Source organism: Grus americana, chromosome 5, assembly GCF_028858705.1.
Source record: "Grus americana isolate bGruAme1 chromosome 5, bGruAme1.mat, whole genome shotgun sequence".
Taxonomy (NCBI): Eukaryota; Metazoa; Chordata; class Aves; order Gruiformes; family Gruidae; genus Grus; species Grus americana.
The window spans coordinates 55,146,378-55,165,521 of record NC_072856.1 but is presented as its reverse complement, the minus strand read 5'-3'; the positions used below and the strand labels follow the sequence as shown (position 1 = coordinate 55,165,521).

The following is a 19,144-nucleotide window of genomic DNA, read 5'->3' as shown; positions in this document are numbered from 1 at the left end:
TCTTCCTCTTTCCGTTTTCAAAAATGTGGGTTATGTTCCTCCTTTTCCAGTCAGATCTCTACCAAGCAGATCTCTGAATAGGCCAAAGTCTGCTCTCCTAAAGTCCAGGGTAGTGAGCTTGCTGTGCACCCTCCTCACTGCCCTGAGGATCATGAACTCCACTGTTTTATGGTCACTGTAGCCAAGGCTGCCCTTGAGCTTCACCTTCACACATTATAGTGTGCGAAATTTAATTTCACAGAAATTTTATAGGATTGGAGCCTATTCTCTCAATTTTCAACTTGCATTTTGACACACTATATTACTTTCAAGTAGTACTTTGAGACAAAAGAAAAATGTTAGAAGGTAGATTTAAAAAAATAAATCAAATTTCTGAAACAAGAATTGCATATGTCCTAATGGAAACGTGTATACAAGTGTTGAGTGGACTCCTTCACTTTGTGGTCAGATTAGACTTAAGTACTCAGATAATACACTAGGATATAGTCACTCTGGAAGCATGTCACAATTGTCCTGTGTGTCCTGTAGAAAACTTAAGATTTCCACCCGTTCCCAGAGAGTGGTGGTTTCTCATTTCAGGACAGTCAATGGCGTTGTAAATGGTATGAAGAGAGAGAGCATGTACAAACTTAGAGGCTAAATGGCACAATAAAGGTAACAATTTGCATGCACCCACCATTTTTATTTCCTTGCTTTTGTCTCCCAGAACTATGTACTGTGATGAAACGGCAGATGAGTGCTCTGGAATTAATGTACATCAGCCCACAGCTTTTGCTCACAAGTTACTGCAGCTCTCAGGTGTCTCTCTCTTCTGGGATGAGTTTCCTGCATCAGCAAAGTCCTCCCCAGTGTGTTCGGCTACACAGCTGGTAAAATTAAACACATTATATGAGAATGTAAATTGAAGGATAGAATATATTGTTACACTCAGATTAATTCTGAGCTATATGTGAGCTGAATCTGTGTTCTATAGGTTTAATAATAATTTACTGTTGATTTTGAGGAGGGAGAAGGAAATAAGAGACTTTAGGACTAGGTAAAATTTAGGATGTATTGTACTAGAATCTGGTTGCAACTTAATGTGTAGAAGTCCTCTACAATTCACTGTTCTGTGTTTCAGATTGTACATGCCTTGTTTCTTTCACAGTTATCAATACATGTTTTTAATGCCACTGTCAAATTTATATTTGTGTAAACTTACCACACAAGTGATCATTTTATTTTAAATACTTGATTTATTTATTTTTTAATAAGAAATGGCATACATTCTTATTCCTTTCTCTGTATTGTTTTAAGGCAACTGAACCAAAGCTTTCACCTAGCTGGAATCCAAAAATCATTTATGAGCCACATCCACAGTTAACAAGAAACTTGCCAGAAATTACTCCTTCTGACCCTGTGCAGATCAGTAAGCTGATTGGTAGAATGGAGTTGAGCCTAACATTAAAGCAAAATGAAGTACTTCCTGGAGCTAAGGTTAGTCATGCTTTCCTGGTCTTTAACTAAATTAATAGTTATGTAGGATTTTATTTTTTCAACTGCATACAAAAAATGGTGAGATTCTCAGGGGGTCAGAATCCCCTTAATTTTGGTTTAGATTCTCTGCATTCAAAACCAATATATATGTCTGCCTATTGGAAAGATGTCTTATTAGACAAGTCATTGGCACACTGAAATCTGTTAAAGGAGAATTCCTGTAGGTTAGAGAGACTGAATTTATGTATTGGAGTAACTTCTGATACAGTTGTTTTGTTTTCATGAAATTCCTTCTGCTATTTATTTATCCTTTTTTCTTGTAGCGCTATGACTGACTTTACTTTGTATGTGTGGAATGTTTAACTGGTTGATTAAAATCACTTTGGTTTTAAAAGGGTAGAATTTACTTCAACAATTACAGGTAAACCTTAAATCATTAATTAGGTTCCAGCATTATAAAACTAACTACTTTGGAATTTTTATATTAAAATTTATAGTAAATCAAATAATAACGCCATATTTAAATGCAACTAATTAAAATAATATTTGACTTTTACATAAAGATACAGGAAGCAAAGCAGTTGAAAATACATCCCTATTTTTTTTAAAGTGTGAGTATATAAGTAAAGTTGTATAAATATATTCCCCTTGTCTCCAGTTTTAAAATTGACTACTGACCTGTCTTGTGTAGTGCACTATAGTCTACAGAAAGCAGAAAGTTTCTACTGTAGTAAAAAGGTTTATGTTCAGCAATTTCTAATCAATCCTTATAACTTGTTTATTCAGTTAAGAAAAGTCCTTGAAAAGTGAAATAACGTATTTTGTTTGGTATGAAATAGGAAAATGGTAGCAATTTCAAAAATATGAGTAGTTAATGCAGTTAACACCTTTAAATTAACTGATACCTAAATGTTCCTAAAGATCAAAAATTTTCCACTTTTGTATCATTAGTTGTATTTTTAAGGTAGCCAGAAGAAAAACGTCAAGGTCAGAGATGAGAGTAATTTTTTATTCTATAGAAGTTGAATATAATCGAATGCAGAGCAATGGTTTCTGCAAGTTGAGCTTGAGTACAGGCAAAACACTGTTGGTATGTTAAATAACAGCAACATCTGAACTAGTGAATGGATGTAATACTACATGACAAAATTAAAGAAGGACCTGGTTTTGGATTTATCAGGTAAAGTTCATGCAGATTGGAAAGAACATAGATGCAGTATATTGTTTAGTCTAGGTTAGTTTTTTACTCTGCAAACTGAATTAAGTCAGAACATCTCTGATTAGAATAGGTGTTTCAAGCATGCAAACTACTTGACATGAGCTTATATAGCATATTTTGTATGACATACTTCAATGATTTCATTTTCTTTCAACTCTTTCCAAAGGATTGGAAGAATAATAGGAAACAGTATACAAAACTAATTGATCATTTATTTTCCCTGCTTAGGTAAATATTCCCTTAAGGTCTTTATGAGCGAAAGTATATTTTCATATAAATGCATTCCACTGCGTGCCTTTTTTTAATTTTTTTTTTTTTCCTCCATGACTGTGGTGAATTGACCTTGGCCATCTGTCATGACACTCCTCCAGCTGCTCTCACTTGCACTCCTCAACAGGACAGGGGGAGAGAATGGGATGAAGAAGCTCGTGGCTTGAGATAAAGACAGGGAGACCACTGAGCAGTTACTGTCACGGACGTAACAGACTCAACTTGAGGAAAATTAATTGCCAATTAGAATGAAGTTGGATGATGGGGAAACAAACTAAAATACCTTCCCCTCACCCATTTTTCTTCCCAGGCTCAACTTCTTCATTCCCAACTCCTTTTCCTCCTCACCACCTTGAGCAGTGCAGGGGGGATGGGGAATTGAGGGGTTGTCCCTGTATACTAAAGAGAAGTCCTGAAGAGAACCTTTACAGTTTTTAAGGTCTATCTCAGAAGGTGATGTCTTCAGTATTTTATAATTAGTAGGTGATACTAAAGTTATATTGTTTATTGCTTCTGGAATTATTAAAGAAGCAAAACAACTAGCAAGTCAATGGTATTCTTGAATTTTCCTAATAGGCGATTGGGTATTTATTTTAATGTAATAATTTGTCAGTGACACACCTGTGTTTATCCTGCCAAGCTACAGATTGTAAGCAATACGCAATTAAATTTCTAGCTGTTGTTGTGTAGAAAATGAAGATGATGCTGGAATGGCTGTACACTTTACAGCATCAAAACCTATTATCAAAGTAGTTGATTCAAGACTTTTAAAGAAAAATTCCTTAAGTGTTCTTGAATTTTTTTTCTTTCATGTTTTTAGTTGGATGTAGATGGACAAATAGACTCTGTACATCTATTTCTGTCACCAAGGCAGGTTCATCTTCTATTGGACATGGTAGCAGCTATTGCTGGACCAGGCAAGTGAACATTCTGTAAATGTTAAATATGTATTATGGTGGATGAAAAATAAACTTTGCAAGTTTCCTCAGTGGAAAAAAAAATTATTAATTTCTATCCGATCCTAGCGAAATGTTCTGTAGCTGCTCTGAGTAGGACAATGATTGATTGATTGACTTCAGTTGCAAATTGTACATGCTGGTAATGAAAATCTAGGTAACAAATAAGGCTTGAGATGGGGAAATGGTAGGTGGACAAAACAAGAACAATTTTGGTTCTTGTAGCTTGTGTTTCATGAGAAGGGCATAGCAGTCTGGTTCCTTCTGTCCTATACTTTAGTAGTAGACACTAAAACATAGAACAGGCAGTAACTGAGTTTGTTTGTCCATATTTGCTACATAATAACAGCAGTATGTAGAATCCCGCACTAGCAGGATGCGGGTATTCTGGTTTGTTCCCCTCCCCCTTCATCTGCCTAATGTAACAACACTTATTAGGATAGAAGGTTAATCTTTTCAAAAAGATTTGTCATATCCTGGGTAGAGCTTAATATTCTTCTAATGATACTGATATATTTGTTGTACTGGACTTGTTCATTGTTCTTGGTTAGCTGGCAAAGCATTATGTATAGTTTCCCATATGTGTCATCTTCAAACCTGAAATTTTAACAATTCCTTAATAGTAAAACCTTTAAGAGATTATGTCCTTAGTCCCTAAAGCTGACTGAGAAATTTGTGCTGATGCTATATGTGAACACATTTGCATATATGACCTTAAAATATTTTCTTCAGACTTGAAATTAATGAGTGCTAGGGAGAGAGTAATCTGTTTTGGACAAGTAAAATCTCCAAAACAACAAAATGCATGTGTATACATATCTGATATGCAACAGATATGTACGTGTGTGTGTGTGTATATATATATATACACACACAGATGCATATATATACAACAACAATTGGTAAGTTTTCAGATTAATTTTTGAATTTTCTTTGGCATACTGATAATGAAATTACAGTGGGGTTTCTGTCCTTTTTTTGAATTCAGAGAGCCTAAGCAGGATAGAATTGTCAAATAAAGATAGGAAGAACCGGCCAATGCAACAGGAAGATGAGTATCGGATTCAGATGGAGTTGAAACGTTATTTAAGAAAAGAGTCTTTATCTGCAGGAGCATCATCTGAACAAAGCTTCTATGAGACAGAGAGTGCCAGAACACCTTCTAGTCGTGGCAAGTATAAAAGATGATGCAGCATAGCAAATAGCCTGTTGTTAAGATTATATCAATTGACTGTTCATCTTTTAATCTTACTGACTTAAGTATCAGAAGAACTTTGACGTAGAATAATTGTATGCTATTAATTTTCAACAAATAAAACATTAGCACCTAGTTTAGGTATCAGGCTAGACTTGATTCAGTATTTCAATAAAACTGTTCAGTAATCCGTATGTTACTGTGCAGCACGGTAAATACTTGTGCAGTGTCACATAATTTCAGATGTATGGTTGAGGAAATTAAGTATAGAATAATAGTTGTATTGCCCTGATATTCATATTTTTATTTGAATAATTTTTTCTGATTATTTTTATGTGAAAATATGAACTTTGATTTGTCAAAAAGATAGTGTATGAATTTATAGAAATTATAATTATATATAATTACATATATATTATAAAATATATGCCAACTTGAATATGAAAATGGAACATCTAACTGTTTAGTATTTATTAGGTTTTTTGCCTCTATTTTTTTAAATAATCTCTGTTCATAGATGCTACTAGTCTCAGTGTCAAGAGAACTTGGAACTTCTGTAAATAATATATTTAGCTAGCTATTCTGTCTGGCAGTTAAAGTTCTGAACTTACGAATACATTTCTGTTAAAAGTAAAGTTGGGTTTTTTTCATTAGAAAATAACTCTTTACTATCTATGGTTTTTATTAGAAGAAGAAGTTTTCTTCTCAATGGCTGAAATGGACATGTCTCACAGCCTTTCCTCCCTTCCACCCCTTGGAGACCCTCCAACTATGGATCTAGACTTGTCTTTAACCAGTACATATACAACTACACCAGCAGGATCTCCACTGAGCACTACAGTGGTATAGTATTAACTGCATTTAAAATCTTTTTGAAATGAACACTTTTGTCTGAAACTGTTGCATAAATATTCTTTACAATATAAAGAACTATTGCAAAATTCTAGGATAATTGAATATGTTTAGAGCTGGTAATTGTGTTGGAAAGTGTCTCATCTGTTTGGCTACCAAGACACGAAATGGAATGTATTTGTTTTCAATGTTTTGAAGTGTATATAGAACACTTTATGATTTATTTCAATAACTGCATGTTTTCCATCTGGGCTTTCTTTTATTATGGAATACACAGGCAATGACAATAAAAAGTACAGAATTGTTGTATTACATTATTCCTCAAAAAACAAAAAAATTTTGTTGTTGTTATCGCCATCTTTCCCAAATCTGTTATGTGCCTAATGTTTTGCTTAATGAAAGCCATGGAGAACAGTTGTGCTTTTTACAGAGATACAGGAGAATACATGTTTTAAAAATACGTGGGTGTAGACGATCATAGAATTAGAAAGTGTAGCCCAAAGTAAAGCATACCTATGTTGTTTAGTTGAGTGCTAACATGCCATGAAATGGCATGCTGTTGATTGTTTATGCATATATTTTTGTTGCTTTATTATTTATGTTTGATCTAATGTCTAACATCTATTTGTCAAATTTAAGATCATATATATTTTTGTTCTAGCTTCAACCAACTTGGGGTGATTTTCTTGATCGTAACAAACAAGAACTACAACCTCCAAGAGGTTCTTCACTTGCAGCCAACATGGTGCACCAGTCTTCCTTAAGAAGGACATGTAAGTAAAAATGTTGTTTTGCATTCTGCTCCTTAGATAATTGTGGAAATGAATTGTTATGCAGCAACTTGGTAAAAAGAAATTAAAATCAAAAGTAAGATGATTTTATAAATGTGTTATTGCTGAAAAATTACGTGAACTTAATTTTGTATTTCAGCTATTCCATCCAGATCTGTTTCTGTGGATGAATCCAGACCTGAGCTTCTTTTTAGACTGGCAGTTGGAACTTTCTCAGTGTCTGTACTTCATATTGACCCTTTACCCCCACCTGAAAGTTCACTGAACCTTAACCCATTGACACCAATGGCTCGGGATTTCTTTACCCGAATAGAAAAGATTGAGCCAGTTAAGTTTTCAACAGAAGATTTTCTGTCCTTCCGAGAAGTATTTGCAGAAGCTTGTTCTCATGATCACCTTAGGTATAACTTTGCTTATTAATAAATATAATTAACAAAAATATCTTTTAAGTAAATTTGAATAAAGTAAGTTTATTTCCATAGGAATTGTGTTGCTTAATATTTGAATTGCATTAGACTAATTTCAACATAGCCTTAAATTTTGACATCTGTTCTCCAAGACTGTTTTTTTTAATAAAAAAGAAAAAAGTGCATAAACATTAAAATCAACCTAGCCCTTTTCAGCAGTAGATGAATTAAACTACATACAGTTTCTACCACAGAAATCTAGACAGTCAAGAATCATTAAGTAAGTTATTTCTTTAGAAATAGCTGTGTTTTACAGGACCATCTTTGTTCCATTATAGGGATTTCTGCTTGAAGGAGTTCAGGGTTTTACTTAGTGCAAAATAGTACATCAGTAGTGATAAAAAGTAAGTGTGAGCAAAATCATAAAGTTAGGCAACAGTCTTTTTTCCAGAAGTTTTTACTGTGCCAGTACAGCGTATGAAGTAAAATATTTAAGGGTGTATATGTCTTTTCTTACCTTATTCATGTAATTTAGACTTCCTGAGACATTTGACTTTTTAATTGTCTATATAAGGATGTTAGATTCCCAGCTTTATTTGAATTACACCTTAGGTTAGATGCCTAAAGTGTTCTTTACAAATTTTTCCACAATGACCGTTGTTGAATGTGTAACGTAAGTGAGCTCCGTTGTCTTTGTTGCTAAAGCTAAAATCTGTTATAATTAGGAGGTTTTTTATTTTTGAAGAAATTTTCATGGTTTTAATGATTTTTATTTTTTTTAAAGGATTGTAGTGATCCTTTTTTTAAATGTATAAATCTTGACTTTTCATAAATTTTATTGGTTTATGCTACTATTCATAATTTCCATAATTCAGATTTATAGGTACTGGCATCAAAGTGTCTTATGAACAAAGACAAAGGACTGCCTCTCGAAGTTTTAGTACTGATTTATCCATTGGAGATATGGAATTCCTAGAATGCCTTTTTTCTACTGACTCTCATTCCATTCAGCCTCACTATACAGAGGTATGTAAAAACCCCAGGTAGTTCCATAGAGAAGAAATGTTAATTGTGTAACTGAGAATGCTAGATTTTTTTAAAAATGATTGTAACTTTAAAATTTTAAAATTTTTTTTCTATGTTATGACTTTAAGATGCAACTTATATTTTAATTACAAGCTCAAATAGTGAACCAGATTGCTGTCATACCTGACAGGAATAGCGTTAAGTAGCCAAGCTTCGCTGGTTTACTTCTCTTTTAAATATGCTTAACACAGTTTGGGAATTAGAGTAAAGATTTTCCAAAAACTAACCGATGGAGTTGAGCAATGCAAAGGTTTCTTTGGGTGATGATTATTCTTCCAGCTCTTTTAGATGTCTCTGACCATTAAAAGTGGCTGAATTAAGTGGATTGAGTAAACAGTTGGGCTGGGGCTCGGTTCACTGACTTGAGTGTAGGGATACCTACTGTCTGTTCTAGGTAAAATGTCATGAATATCTCTTCCTGTGGCATTTCTATTAAGTGTTTATCTTATCTATTAAATATTTTTAAGTCCTTATCTATTAAGTATTTTCAACTCTGTTTTCTTCTAAAGCTGCTGACATTTCATTCTGAAGAAGGAAATGATTCTCATACTATGCCATGCCTTCAGCTTCATTATAAGCATTCAGATAATAGAGGACCTCAGGTAAGGTGGGAGATTAAAAACACTGAGTTTTAGCCTTTGTCTAATTTTGTTCATTTTAACAGAAAAGTATCTTTCTTGTAAAACAGAGTCCTTAATTCTCAGTTATTATAACTTGTTTCATTATATTGTTAAGGATTTTAGTGCTTTTTCTCTTTCTTTTCAGGGTAGTCAAGGGAGACTCAGTTCTGTTCCACAGAAAGCAGAATTACAAATAAAGTTAAGTCCAGTGTTTTGTGAGCTTGATATTAGTATTGTAGACAGATTAAATTCCTTACTTCAACCACAGAAACTAACTACAGTGGAGATGATGGCATCTCACATGTATGGTTCTTACAACAAGCACATAAGTCTGGTAAGTTGAAAGTGAAATGGATTAATAAACTTGCTGATTTTTTGCAGGAGGAAGGCTTAGTGGCATCCTGCCTGAGATTGATAGTTATGACTGATTTGTGGTAGCTGGGTTTTTTGTTTGGTTTTGGCTGTTGGTTTGGGGTTTTTTTTGGTTTTGTTTTTTACTTCTGCTACAGAACAGTAGCCATCAGATGTACATGCTCACTTTAGATTCAGTGATTGCATGCTTGATAACAGACCTAAAGACAATGGTAGCTGCTTCACAAACTGCTTAAGTTCCTGGTTCCTTGAAGCAAGCAAAACTGGTCAAAAAAGTCTTGACTGACTTCTAATCCCTAATCTGTCCCATCATGCTCTCCAGCAGCTGTTATAAACCACTGCTGACAATTCCACTTCTGTATTAAAATCTTTATATGCCACTGTCAGCTCAGTTGCCTCTGTTGTGCCATGTCCGCTTTTGGGGTAGTTAAGGGGAAGGATGGGGAGCACATGCATTGCATTCTAGTGGTTGAGGACCAACAGAAGAAGTTGGAGCTTGTTTGTCTTGGTTCAGGTTGTCAGTAGGATTTAAGTGTTAGTATATTTAGCACAATAACATTAAACTTCAAGGCTTTTCTTGAAATACGTGAAGAAGGATTAATGCAATTAACTGATTTTCTACACGGCAACAAATATCTTCATGTAATTTTTTTTGCTGCATTGATTGATTACAGAAAAATTAGTCTTCAAAACTTAGAGTATCTTCATTTAAACTTTCCTAATATCCAAACTAAACATCCCCTGGCACAACTTGAGGCCATTTCTCCTTGTCGTTTGTTACTTGGGAGAAGAGGGAGATACCCACCTGGCTAGCCTCCCTTCAGGTAGTTGTAGAGAGCCATAAGGTCTCCTCCCCTCAGCCTCCTCTTCTCCAGGCTAAACAAACCCAGTTCCTTCAGCCGCCTCTCATAAGACTTGTGTTCCAGACCCTTCACCAGCATCGTTGCTCTTCTTTTGACACACTCCAGCACCTCAATGCCTTTCTTGTAGTGAGGGGCCCAAAACTGAACACGGTACTCAAGGTGCGGCCTCACCAGTGCTGAGTACAGGGGGACGATCAGTTCCCTAGTCCTGCTGGCCATGCTATTTCTAATACAAGCCAGGATGAATGGTTATGTTCTGAAAGTTTGAGCCTTTTCAATGGTGGTCAGCAATAAGCTATGCTCAGGGAGGTTTTGAATGACACATCAGTAACAGGAGCTGGAAGCCATGGCTTATTGAACGGGACAGATATGCATAATAGTAGTTCCTGGTTTCTCAACGATAGCATGTTGGTTTGGTTTTTTTTTTTAAATCTGAGAGACATGGTATTTCCTAACTGCAGTTGAGTATTGTTTGGTACTCTGTAATTTTTTTCTTAAAAAGATAGCCATTTTTGAAAGATTGCTAACCTCTGCAAATTCTTGACTTTGAAGCAGAATCTTAACAGCGCCAATAATAGAAAAATATCCTAAGACTAATAATATTTGTTCCTGATGTGTGTTATGCGTGACATATGAAAAAATATTTTTACATATTACATCATCAAAAGCTTGCCCCATAGTGATTTTAGTGCCATTTTCTCTAATTCAGGGGTTTTTTTTCCCTTTACTTTTGTTTTTTAGCATAAAGCATTTACTGAAGTTTTTCTGGATGATTCACATACTCCTGCAAACTGCAGAGTTTCTGTTCAAGTGACTGCCCCAGCACTAAATCTCTCTGTTCGCTTCCCAATACCTGACCTACGGTCAGATCAGGAAAGAGGACCATGGTTTAAGAAATCGCTTCAGAAGGAGATTCTTCATCTTGAATTTACAGATACGGAATTTAAAACTGAGTTTATAGGAGGATCAACTCCAGAACAAGTTAAATTAGAACTTACCTTTAAAGACCTAACTGGTGAGAATGTTAACACTATATTAAAATATTCTTTTTTATATTCCCAGATGTGACACTGTTGAGAAAAAAGTCCTCTCGTATGGATTAACACAGGGAGTGTCTTTCCACCTGGATTTTGGAGATGATCTCTGCTGCAGTTTAGTGTTCTGTGCTAAATAGCAGCATAAGTCAAAATAGTATTACTGGAAGGAGAGGCTAATGTATGTAGGTGTAGTGCTTGCATTCTTGTTTTTGAGATCTGAGCTAGTACTTCTGTTATTTTCTGTTATATTGTTATACCCTAAATTGAAACAAACTGGTATGTCTGGGATCTCTATCATGGTATTAGGGTAAGTTTTGTAGATTTGTAGGGGAATACTACAGCTATGCAAATTAGGAGTCTCAAGTCTAGCCTAGAAATTAGGTGAATGATATCCTGAATAACTGCCACTGAGAAAACTTTAATACTTTTATGCCTCTAATATCTTTCAAAGTAATGAATCTGAGACTGGTTTATATTTACAACCTTCTCTGCTGCTTTGTTATTCGATGTACTTTTCAAAGCTGTGACATAACGTAGTAATGCTATAAATGTAAATGCAGATACCTATGCATCAGAAGCATCTGGTTTTCTAATTGCTGCTAGCTAGCTAGAAGATAACGTGAAATAATTTTTGTTTCTAAAAATTGGTATTTAATTTTTGGAGGAAAAGACAAAATTTGCCAAATTACTTAGTAATAGCATTGATAAGTTAGCCTGTTGGATTTCAACCTGAGGATTGGGCAACCTGAAGTTAGCAGTTGTTATTCCTGTGTTGATTTTTTTAATAATTTTTTCTATTCAGGTTCATTTGAAGAAGATAATGCAGAGGCACCAATAAAATTTTTTCAAGTGTCTGGTGGCACAGATGGAGATATAACATCGTCATCAGACAATTTTGACTGGCCTCGGTAAAATAATGTTTTATTTTTTAATGCGAATTGTTTGGATTTTTATGAAGCACTGTTATTTTTCTAATTTTAATGCAGATTGCCTGTGTGGTAAATGCTTTAAAATAATTTATAAAGAAATAACATGTAACTAGTGAAAAGAATCCAAGAATTTATAAAAAACAAACCCAAAACTTCTCCATTCACAAAATGCAAGATGGTTTTAATGTTTAATGATTTCTGTGTAGACATGCGTAAACTTCAGTGAAAGTTAGGTGAATGACTAGAGACTTGAAACTTTCTCTTATTTTGGGGGTTTTTGTCACTTTACTTTTTCTCCTACTTTTACATTCAAGACTGAATACCAAACAAACAAACAAAAATCTCTGTTGAATTTTTCCTCAAAATATTAATAGAAACTGATATAAAACAGTTACAACAATAGGGATAATTATATTGTGACTGGATTATTACAGCTTATATGTAAGGCAATACAATACGTCAGAGATACTGAACAGAAGGACTTAACATCTGGAGCATGGAATAAGATGTTTAAAGAGGCAATTTTAGATTTGTTGTAGAAATTGCACAATTCGTGTTTTGCCACAAAATTTAGTGGCTTTCTGACAGTGGGTTTGTATGGACATTTTTCAATGTGGTTTTCTTTTATAATGGTATAAATAATTTTTCCTATAACAGTGTGTACATGTAATACACTACCTCATGTAGCAGAGCATTTTTTAATAGCTGTTGATGGTCTAATGATACAAGTGTTGTTTTGGGAGAGTGCTGGGTTTTTCTTAGGTCACCTAATGGTCACCTGATGGAGTTGAAAAAAAACCCAGACGCTAACCTTTTTGCCAAACCTTTGTTTGGTGTTTTTCTTAATGGTATCACTTCGTCTAATAACATATGTTATTGTCTAATAAAAATCCCTGGTCTCTGAGCTATTTACTCTATGTGTATTTAATGGCTGGCTAGTAGAGTTACGGGACATGTGACTAAGCATCTCTAATGGCTTATTCTGCATAACTTCTCCAATGTCAGGATTGTATTGAAAATAAACCCTCTGGCTGTGCACTCTATTCTGGAAAGGATAGCAGCTGAGGAGGAAGAAGGTGATAATAACTTTCAAGAGGAAGAAGAAGGAGGGTCTCATTCTTTGAAGGATGTCTGTGATATTAGAAGACCAGAGCCTTCTCCTTTTTCTTCTCGTAGGGTCATGTTTGAAAATGAAGAGGTACTATAAAATTTTGTTATTGCTTTGTGCTTATGGTAGACAAAATTAGTATATTCTCACTACTTTATATGCATCTTCTGGCTTCCAGTTTTCTTTTTTAACTTGAGAGGTTTTTTTTTCTTTTTTCTTTCAGATGGTGATGCCAGGAGATGTAGTTGAAATGACTGAATTTCAAGATAAAACAATTAGCAATTCTCATTATGTACTGGAACTCACGTTACCAAACATTCACTTAACATTACCAAACAAAAGCTTTTATGAAAAACTTTACAATAGGCAAGTATGATAATTGTTTTGCTTGGTGATCACGACCTGTACTTCTAGTCCTGTATTCATTGTTGATAAAAGCAATTGAATGAGCAGCAATAGCAGGAATTCATTTGTATAGCTTTCTAAGAACATAAAATGCTATATAAATATTCTTCCAAGTTAACATCAGACATGCCACTGTGTCATATATCTGATCGGTGCCATAACAGCCAGCTGCTAAAAAGTGTTTGGCAGATTTTGGGAACAAAGGGTGAAGTTAAATAGTCTTTTGCTTTCAGTGAATACTTTGTTCAGATCTCTGTTTGCAATGTTGCATTTTGCTCTAATCTTTCTGAATTCTCCCTTATAAATAGATCATTGTACTTCAAAAAGTATTGCATTCAATTTTATTCTTTCTTTTTGTTCAGTGATTCTCCATCTAAAAAATGAGTCCATGAGGCAGTCAGGGGAAAAAACCCAAACAACCCAGTTTTGTAAGCCTTACAAAGGCTTGCGAAAACATGGAGAAAGTGAACTCAACTTAGAGATAGGTGTTCATCATTTTAGTTAGTTTTCTGTCTGCGAAACAAAGAATTACAACTAGATTAAATCAACTAAAAAATAGGTATTATGCTACGCATTAGCTACATAGAGAGATGCTGATCTATTTTAGCCTCTGATAGGCATTACTTTACTTCCAAAGCATTTTTTCACTTGCGAAGTGGCAAAGCTGAACCTTTCATTGAATATTCTGTTGGTGTACTTCTGTACTGAATGTCACATATATCTTCACCCTGACAGACACAGACTCAATTGAAATCAAAGGAACTAGTATTTTCTGCAACTTTGCTCGAGAATTGATGTGATCAAAATAGGGTTTGATCACCCCCCCCAATCGACTGAGCTAATACGACCCTACTAATAGAAGTGTTTGTGTCACTGTCAGATGTTACTTTGATATGTGCATACCATAATTACAGAAAAAGTTGCTCTCGTTATTTATTGCTTTTACTCATGAATACATTATTCTTTCTTGTGTTCTTGAAATTTTTTTCCTTGTTTATGAAATCTGAAATCTGTTCTATAAAGTCTGCAAAGGAAATATTGCTTGACTGACCTTATATTAACTGTGAATTTAGTAATATATTTTTGTATAATGGTAATGTATTTCTTCCTAGGATCAGCAATGATTTATTGTTGTGGGAACCCACAGCTCCATCTCCTGTAGAAACTTTTGAAAACCTTTCTTACGGTATTGGACTGTCTGTGGCCAGCCAGCTCATCAACACTTTCAATAAAGACAGCTTTAGCCAATTTAAATCTGCAGTTCACTACGGTAATACACTTAATAAATCATCTAGAACTATAGTGATTCAAAAGCATAATTGACTGAAGTGATTAAGATGATAGTGGAAAGAATTTACAAACTTAGAAGAAAGGATTTACTTAAACTAAGAAGAGAAAACATAGATTACTGTTTAATTAAGTAGAATAAGTGTGAAGTTGAATTGCAAGACCAGTGGAAAAAACAGTGAGTTATTGGTGTAATATGTGTATTAGCTAGAGAGTTTGTTTTTCATTTTATCTCATTAGATGATGAGAGTGGATCCGAGGAAGAAACACTACAGTATTATTCCACTGTTGATCCAAACTATCGTTCCCGCAGAAGGAAAAAGCTTGACTCTCAGAATAAGAACTCACAAAGCTTTCTGTCTGTTCTGCTAAATGTGACACATGGATTAGTGTCAATATTCACAGATGTGAAGGTGAGACAGTGGGGTTGGAAAAAGTTGTTCTGTTGTTTTGACTGTGGTATGCCCTTCATGCTGTATGTACTGTTTTTGGAAGGAATAAGTATAACAGTAATTCTGTAATCTTTATACTATTGTACCATAACTAGACAGTAATGCAGCACAATATTTTAGCAATTCTGTTTGCTTTACATGACAATAACTAAATAGAAGCAGAAAAATCTGTATTGGTAGCGAGTGTTATGTTAGTTTAGATTGTCTAACTGCAGCAAACTCTGCAAGCAATCATTTTATCATTCCTATTCTTCCTTCAGCAGGATGATGGAAATACACTGGAAGGAAAATATGGCGAATTCTGGTTTGAGTTCAACAGTGGTTCACTTTTCAGCGTGACTAAATATGAAGGCTTTGAGGACAGGCACTATGTTTGTCTCCATTCTAGCAGCCTCAATTTATATCATCAAGGTAGGGGTGGGATTGAGGTGGCTTTGGGACTAAATTTGAAATGAGATAAGCTTGAAGTTTTTTTAGGAGAAATGCTTTTTTTTTTTTTTTTTTTTCCTCCTCTGATAGTGTATCATTTGGCACAATAGTTGTAGTTCATGGCTAATGCTCGTAAATGCTACAGTAATACAAGCTCATGATAACTGTATTTACTTAGTTAACGGTCTAGCTCAAACTTTCCTTTGCAACTGCTGATCATCAAAGATATTGTGGTCCTCTGGCAAATTAGCTGTACAGTCTGTTCTTTATTATGAAAGTACACGCTTCCTACATGTTATTGGTTATTTATTTTAAAAGGGTACAGATTACTAGTGGTTGCTGTATCTTTCCTGGGTAGCTAATTGTAATCCACAGGTGAAGAACTTTAAGCTGACTCTGTAGTTTGTATGACTGGTAACCCTCATGTATTTAGACTTTTGAAGGTTTTCTCCTCACATGTCTCTGAATCAGTGGATGTCAGGTTAGTGGATTTTCAGTGCGAGGCTTAATTATTGTGTGTTTAGAGATTAACCTAGCACCATCTCATAAAATGAAAAGGAGAGATACATTCAAATCTCTCCAGGTAACCTATAGGAGATTTCTGTCCTTTATTTCAACTTTGCCATTTTGTTGGGAAAATAAAAAAACCCCAAAACATATAGTCACCTTGAAGATATTGGCTAGAAACATGATTTTAAGTAGTGGATCACCTGTAACCTCCCCTTCACAATTTTTGGTTGTCACTGTGCATCACTAACTTTGGTAATTAAAATAATTTTAAACGCATTAAGCATAGGAAGTATTTTCTTTAACTCTTCATCAGTAAGAGCTTTGAAGCACGAGGTAACTCATTCTAAAATCTTTTTGCAGGTATGGTAGATGGGGTCGTCCCTTCCTCTGAAGTACGACTGCCCAGCACAATACGTCCCCATTGGTTAGAACCTACTATTTGTTTTTCTGAAGAAGATGGTCTTAGTAGGACTACTTCAGATGGCGTGGGAGTGGATTGTCCAAGTATGCTGACTGTTGCAGTCAAAATCCAGTCAGATAAAATAGAGAGCAATACAAAGGTTTGTGTTTTCAAGTTTGTGCTTTTATAAATTATTTGAGTTGTCTCAATTTATATGGAAGCATTTAGATGTGAGGAGATGAAGAAACCATATAATTCTGAGCCATTCATCTTCAAACTATAACTTTCTGTTAGAATCTTTTGGGTGGATTGTAAAATTTAACTATCAGCATAATTTACTAATTCTTCCAATGCTTCACTTTGCTGATCACACTATATTTCTGTACTGAATGCATTTCTTGGCCAGTTGACCTTCTTGTTTTTCTTTGGTTGAGTTTTAATCTGGTGCCAAACCACGCCAAGAACAAATATAAAGAGATAAATAAAAGCTTTCTGCTCAGCTTACTAGCAGTGTCATCTAATAGGCAGCCTTTGCTTACCTATTTGGAATGCCACTGGGAAATGAGTGCTACATTTGGCTGTGATAGTAGCATTTATTAGCGTGGCTAAAAGATGACCTCTTAGCTGGCATAGTGCTGACAAACAGGTTCGTATGGTTATCTAGAGAAGAAGGAATCTGCAGGCCAGCACAACGTCATGGAGGCTCAGTTGACTGTGGTTTGAACAGCGTAAGAAAGAACTGCATTGGGTTGGTACTCCTGATAATTCCTGGTGAATTCCAGAATGAATGAACAGGTAGCCTGCCTTCCTACCACCACCACAAAACTGTCATTTCTAAACTATCCTGTTGCAAAAAGTATTAAGACTGTATTAGCCATGGTTTCTGTATTAGGAAGCAAGGTTTTTTGAATGGTCCAGTCCTTTCTTCATTTCTAGACACTTGGAGATTCTGGGAGCAGGATGACTGTGTTTCATAATCTAGATATCAAATAGTTACATGTTTTTCATGTAAAGTAACTCGTGCAACTTCCTTGTGCAGGAATTTCTAGTTGCTGTTGGACTAAGAGGAGCCACCCTTCAGCACAGAGTACTGCCTTCAGGTTTAAGCTGGCATGAACAGGTCAGGTTGCTACAGTTTTCTCAACTACATCTTCAATTTTGGTCTCATAGCTTTAACAACTGCTTTAAGTATCAAACTAAATCTCGATGGAAAATCCTTGTGTTAGGCTGTGTCTTATTATCTTACTCTGCTCTTGAAAGTGTTATTCTGTTCTTTCTTCTCTCTTTGAGACCACTGACAGGCTGTAGTCTTGCTCTTAAATTCTTACTTGTGTATTCACTTGCTACAGTTGCTCTCATCATACTATATCTCTGTCCACAACATGTCAGGGAGGTGTGTTCTGTTGTTGGTTTTCTTTCTTTTTGTTTGTTTGTTGGTGTTTTGTTTTTTTTAAGGTCAGATGGAAAATCTCAGTAGTCCAGTGCTATCCAAGTACTTAGATAATTCCTGATGTAAAAAAAACCCCAACCCTCAAAATAAACAAATGTGCTACTTGCAGCACTGAAAACATTTCTGTATTTTTCCCTTCTGTTCACTTCATTCTTCAGGTCCTGGTTTTTCCTTTGTCTATTTCCTGTTTTACATTGTTTGACTAGCAGTAATGGAGATTAAGACTTTGGGAAGTAGTAAGCAGCAGTTTTACATAACCGCTTGTAATGCACACTTCTGAATTAGAAGTGTTGTATTGATAGATTTGGATGCAGAGGTATAGCATAGCAGACAGGGCTAGAGAGCTTTGATGCGGAAGCTGTGTGTAAACATGCATGCACTAGAACATGCCATTACCACAGTAGCAGTATAGTTGCATGTACTTAAACCACACTGCATTACAGATAGTAAACCATGCCATTCAGGCTTATCCTGCTTATCCTCCAGTATGTATGGTATGCTTATTTTTACATGCATTTTTATTGTATAATTGCATGGACCTGAACTTAGTGCTTTGGACTCTGCTGTGTCACTACTTTATTCTCAGCACAGTGTTCCTCTGTGTTCATGTAGCGTGATTTACACCATGTTGCTTATTTGCTCTGTGATCCCCCCCCCCTCCCCCCCCAATTAACATTGCCTATAATGCACTTGGGAATCTTTATTGGAGGAGGAGGGGGAAATAAAAAATTGGCCAAAGAGGTAGGTAGAGGAAGCGATGAAAAGGCTAGCGGTGTTAGAAGAAAAGTTGGCTTTTCAGATAAAGAGAAGAAAGAAAATACTAAGACTATAGTAACAACTGCAAAGAAGGATGAATGAGACTGTATTTGGGAAATGCTTTAAAAATGGATTGAGGCATTGTACAAGTAGCCACTTAGTTGTGGATTGGTCTTTTCCATACCTTTGAGGCAGCAGTTGGATGTTGTATTTTTTGCCCTGTTTATAGGGCTTTTCTATATTCACATGCTGGGTAAGCACCTTTAAATATCTG

General features: G+C 35.2%; 1 protein-coding gene across 3 annotated transcripts in view; it reads left to right on the top strand.

Moving 5' to 3' along the window:
• ATG2B (autophagy related 2B) overlaps positions 1 to 19,144 on the top strand; it is a 49,678-nt gene that overhangs the window by 10,846 nt on the left and 19,688 nt on the right. For 2 of the 3 annotated variants that reach the window (XM_054828599.1, XM_054828598.1), the window contains exons 5-23: positions 707 to 869; positions 1,297 to 1,476; positions 3,786 to 3,882; positions 4,910 to 5,092; positions 5,805 to 5,959; positions 6,630 to 6,741; positions 6,899 to 7,160; positions 8,042 to 8,192; positions 8,762 to 8,854; positions 9,018 to 9,206; positions 10,849 to 11,122; positions 11,947 to 12,052; positions 13,079 to 13,271; positions 13,405 to 13,547; positions 14,699 to 14,856; positions 15,114 to 15,286; positions 15,586 to 15,736; positions 16,625 to 16,824; positions 17,704 to 17,784. In XM_054828599.1, coding sequence (XP_054684574.1) covers positions 707 to 869; positions 1,297 to 1,476; positions 3,786 to 3,882; positions 4,910 to 5,092; positions 5,805 to 5,959; positions 6,630 to 6,741; positions 6,899 to 7,160; positions 8,042 to 8,192; positions 8,762 to 8,854; positions 9,018 to 9,206; positions 10,849 to 11,122; positions 11,947 to 12,052; positions 13,079 to 13,271; positions 13,405 to 13,547; positions 14,699 to 14,856; positions 15,114 to 15,286; positions 15,586 to 15,736; positions 16,625 to 16,824; positions 17,704 to 17,784 — 3,064 coding nt within the window. The remainder of the gene's footprint in view (positions 1 to 706; positions 870 to 1,296; positions 1,477 to 3,785; positions 3,883 to 4,909; positions 5,093 to 5,804; positions 5,960 to 6,629; positions 6,742 to 6,898; positions 7,161 to 8,041; positions 8,193 to 8,761; positions 8,855 to 9,017; positions 9,207 to 10,848; positions 11,123 to 11,946; positions 12,053 to 13,078; positions 13,272 to 13,404; positions 13,548 to 14,698; positions 14,857 to 15,113; positions 15,287 to 15,585; positions 15,737 to 16,624; positions 16,825 to 17,703; positions 17,785 to 19,144) is intronic. The other variant, XM_054828600.1, reaches the window with a different exon arrangement.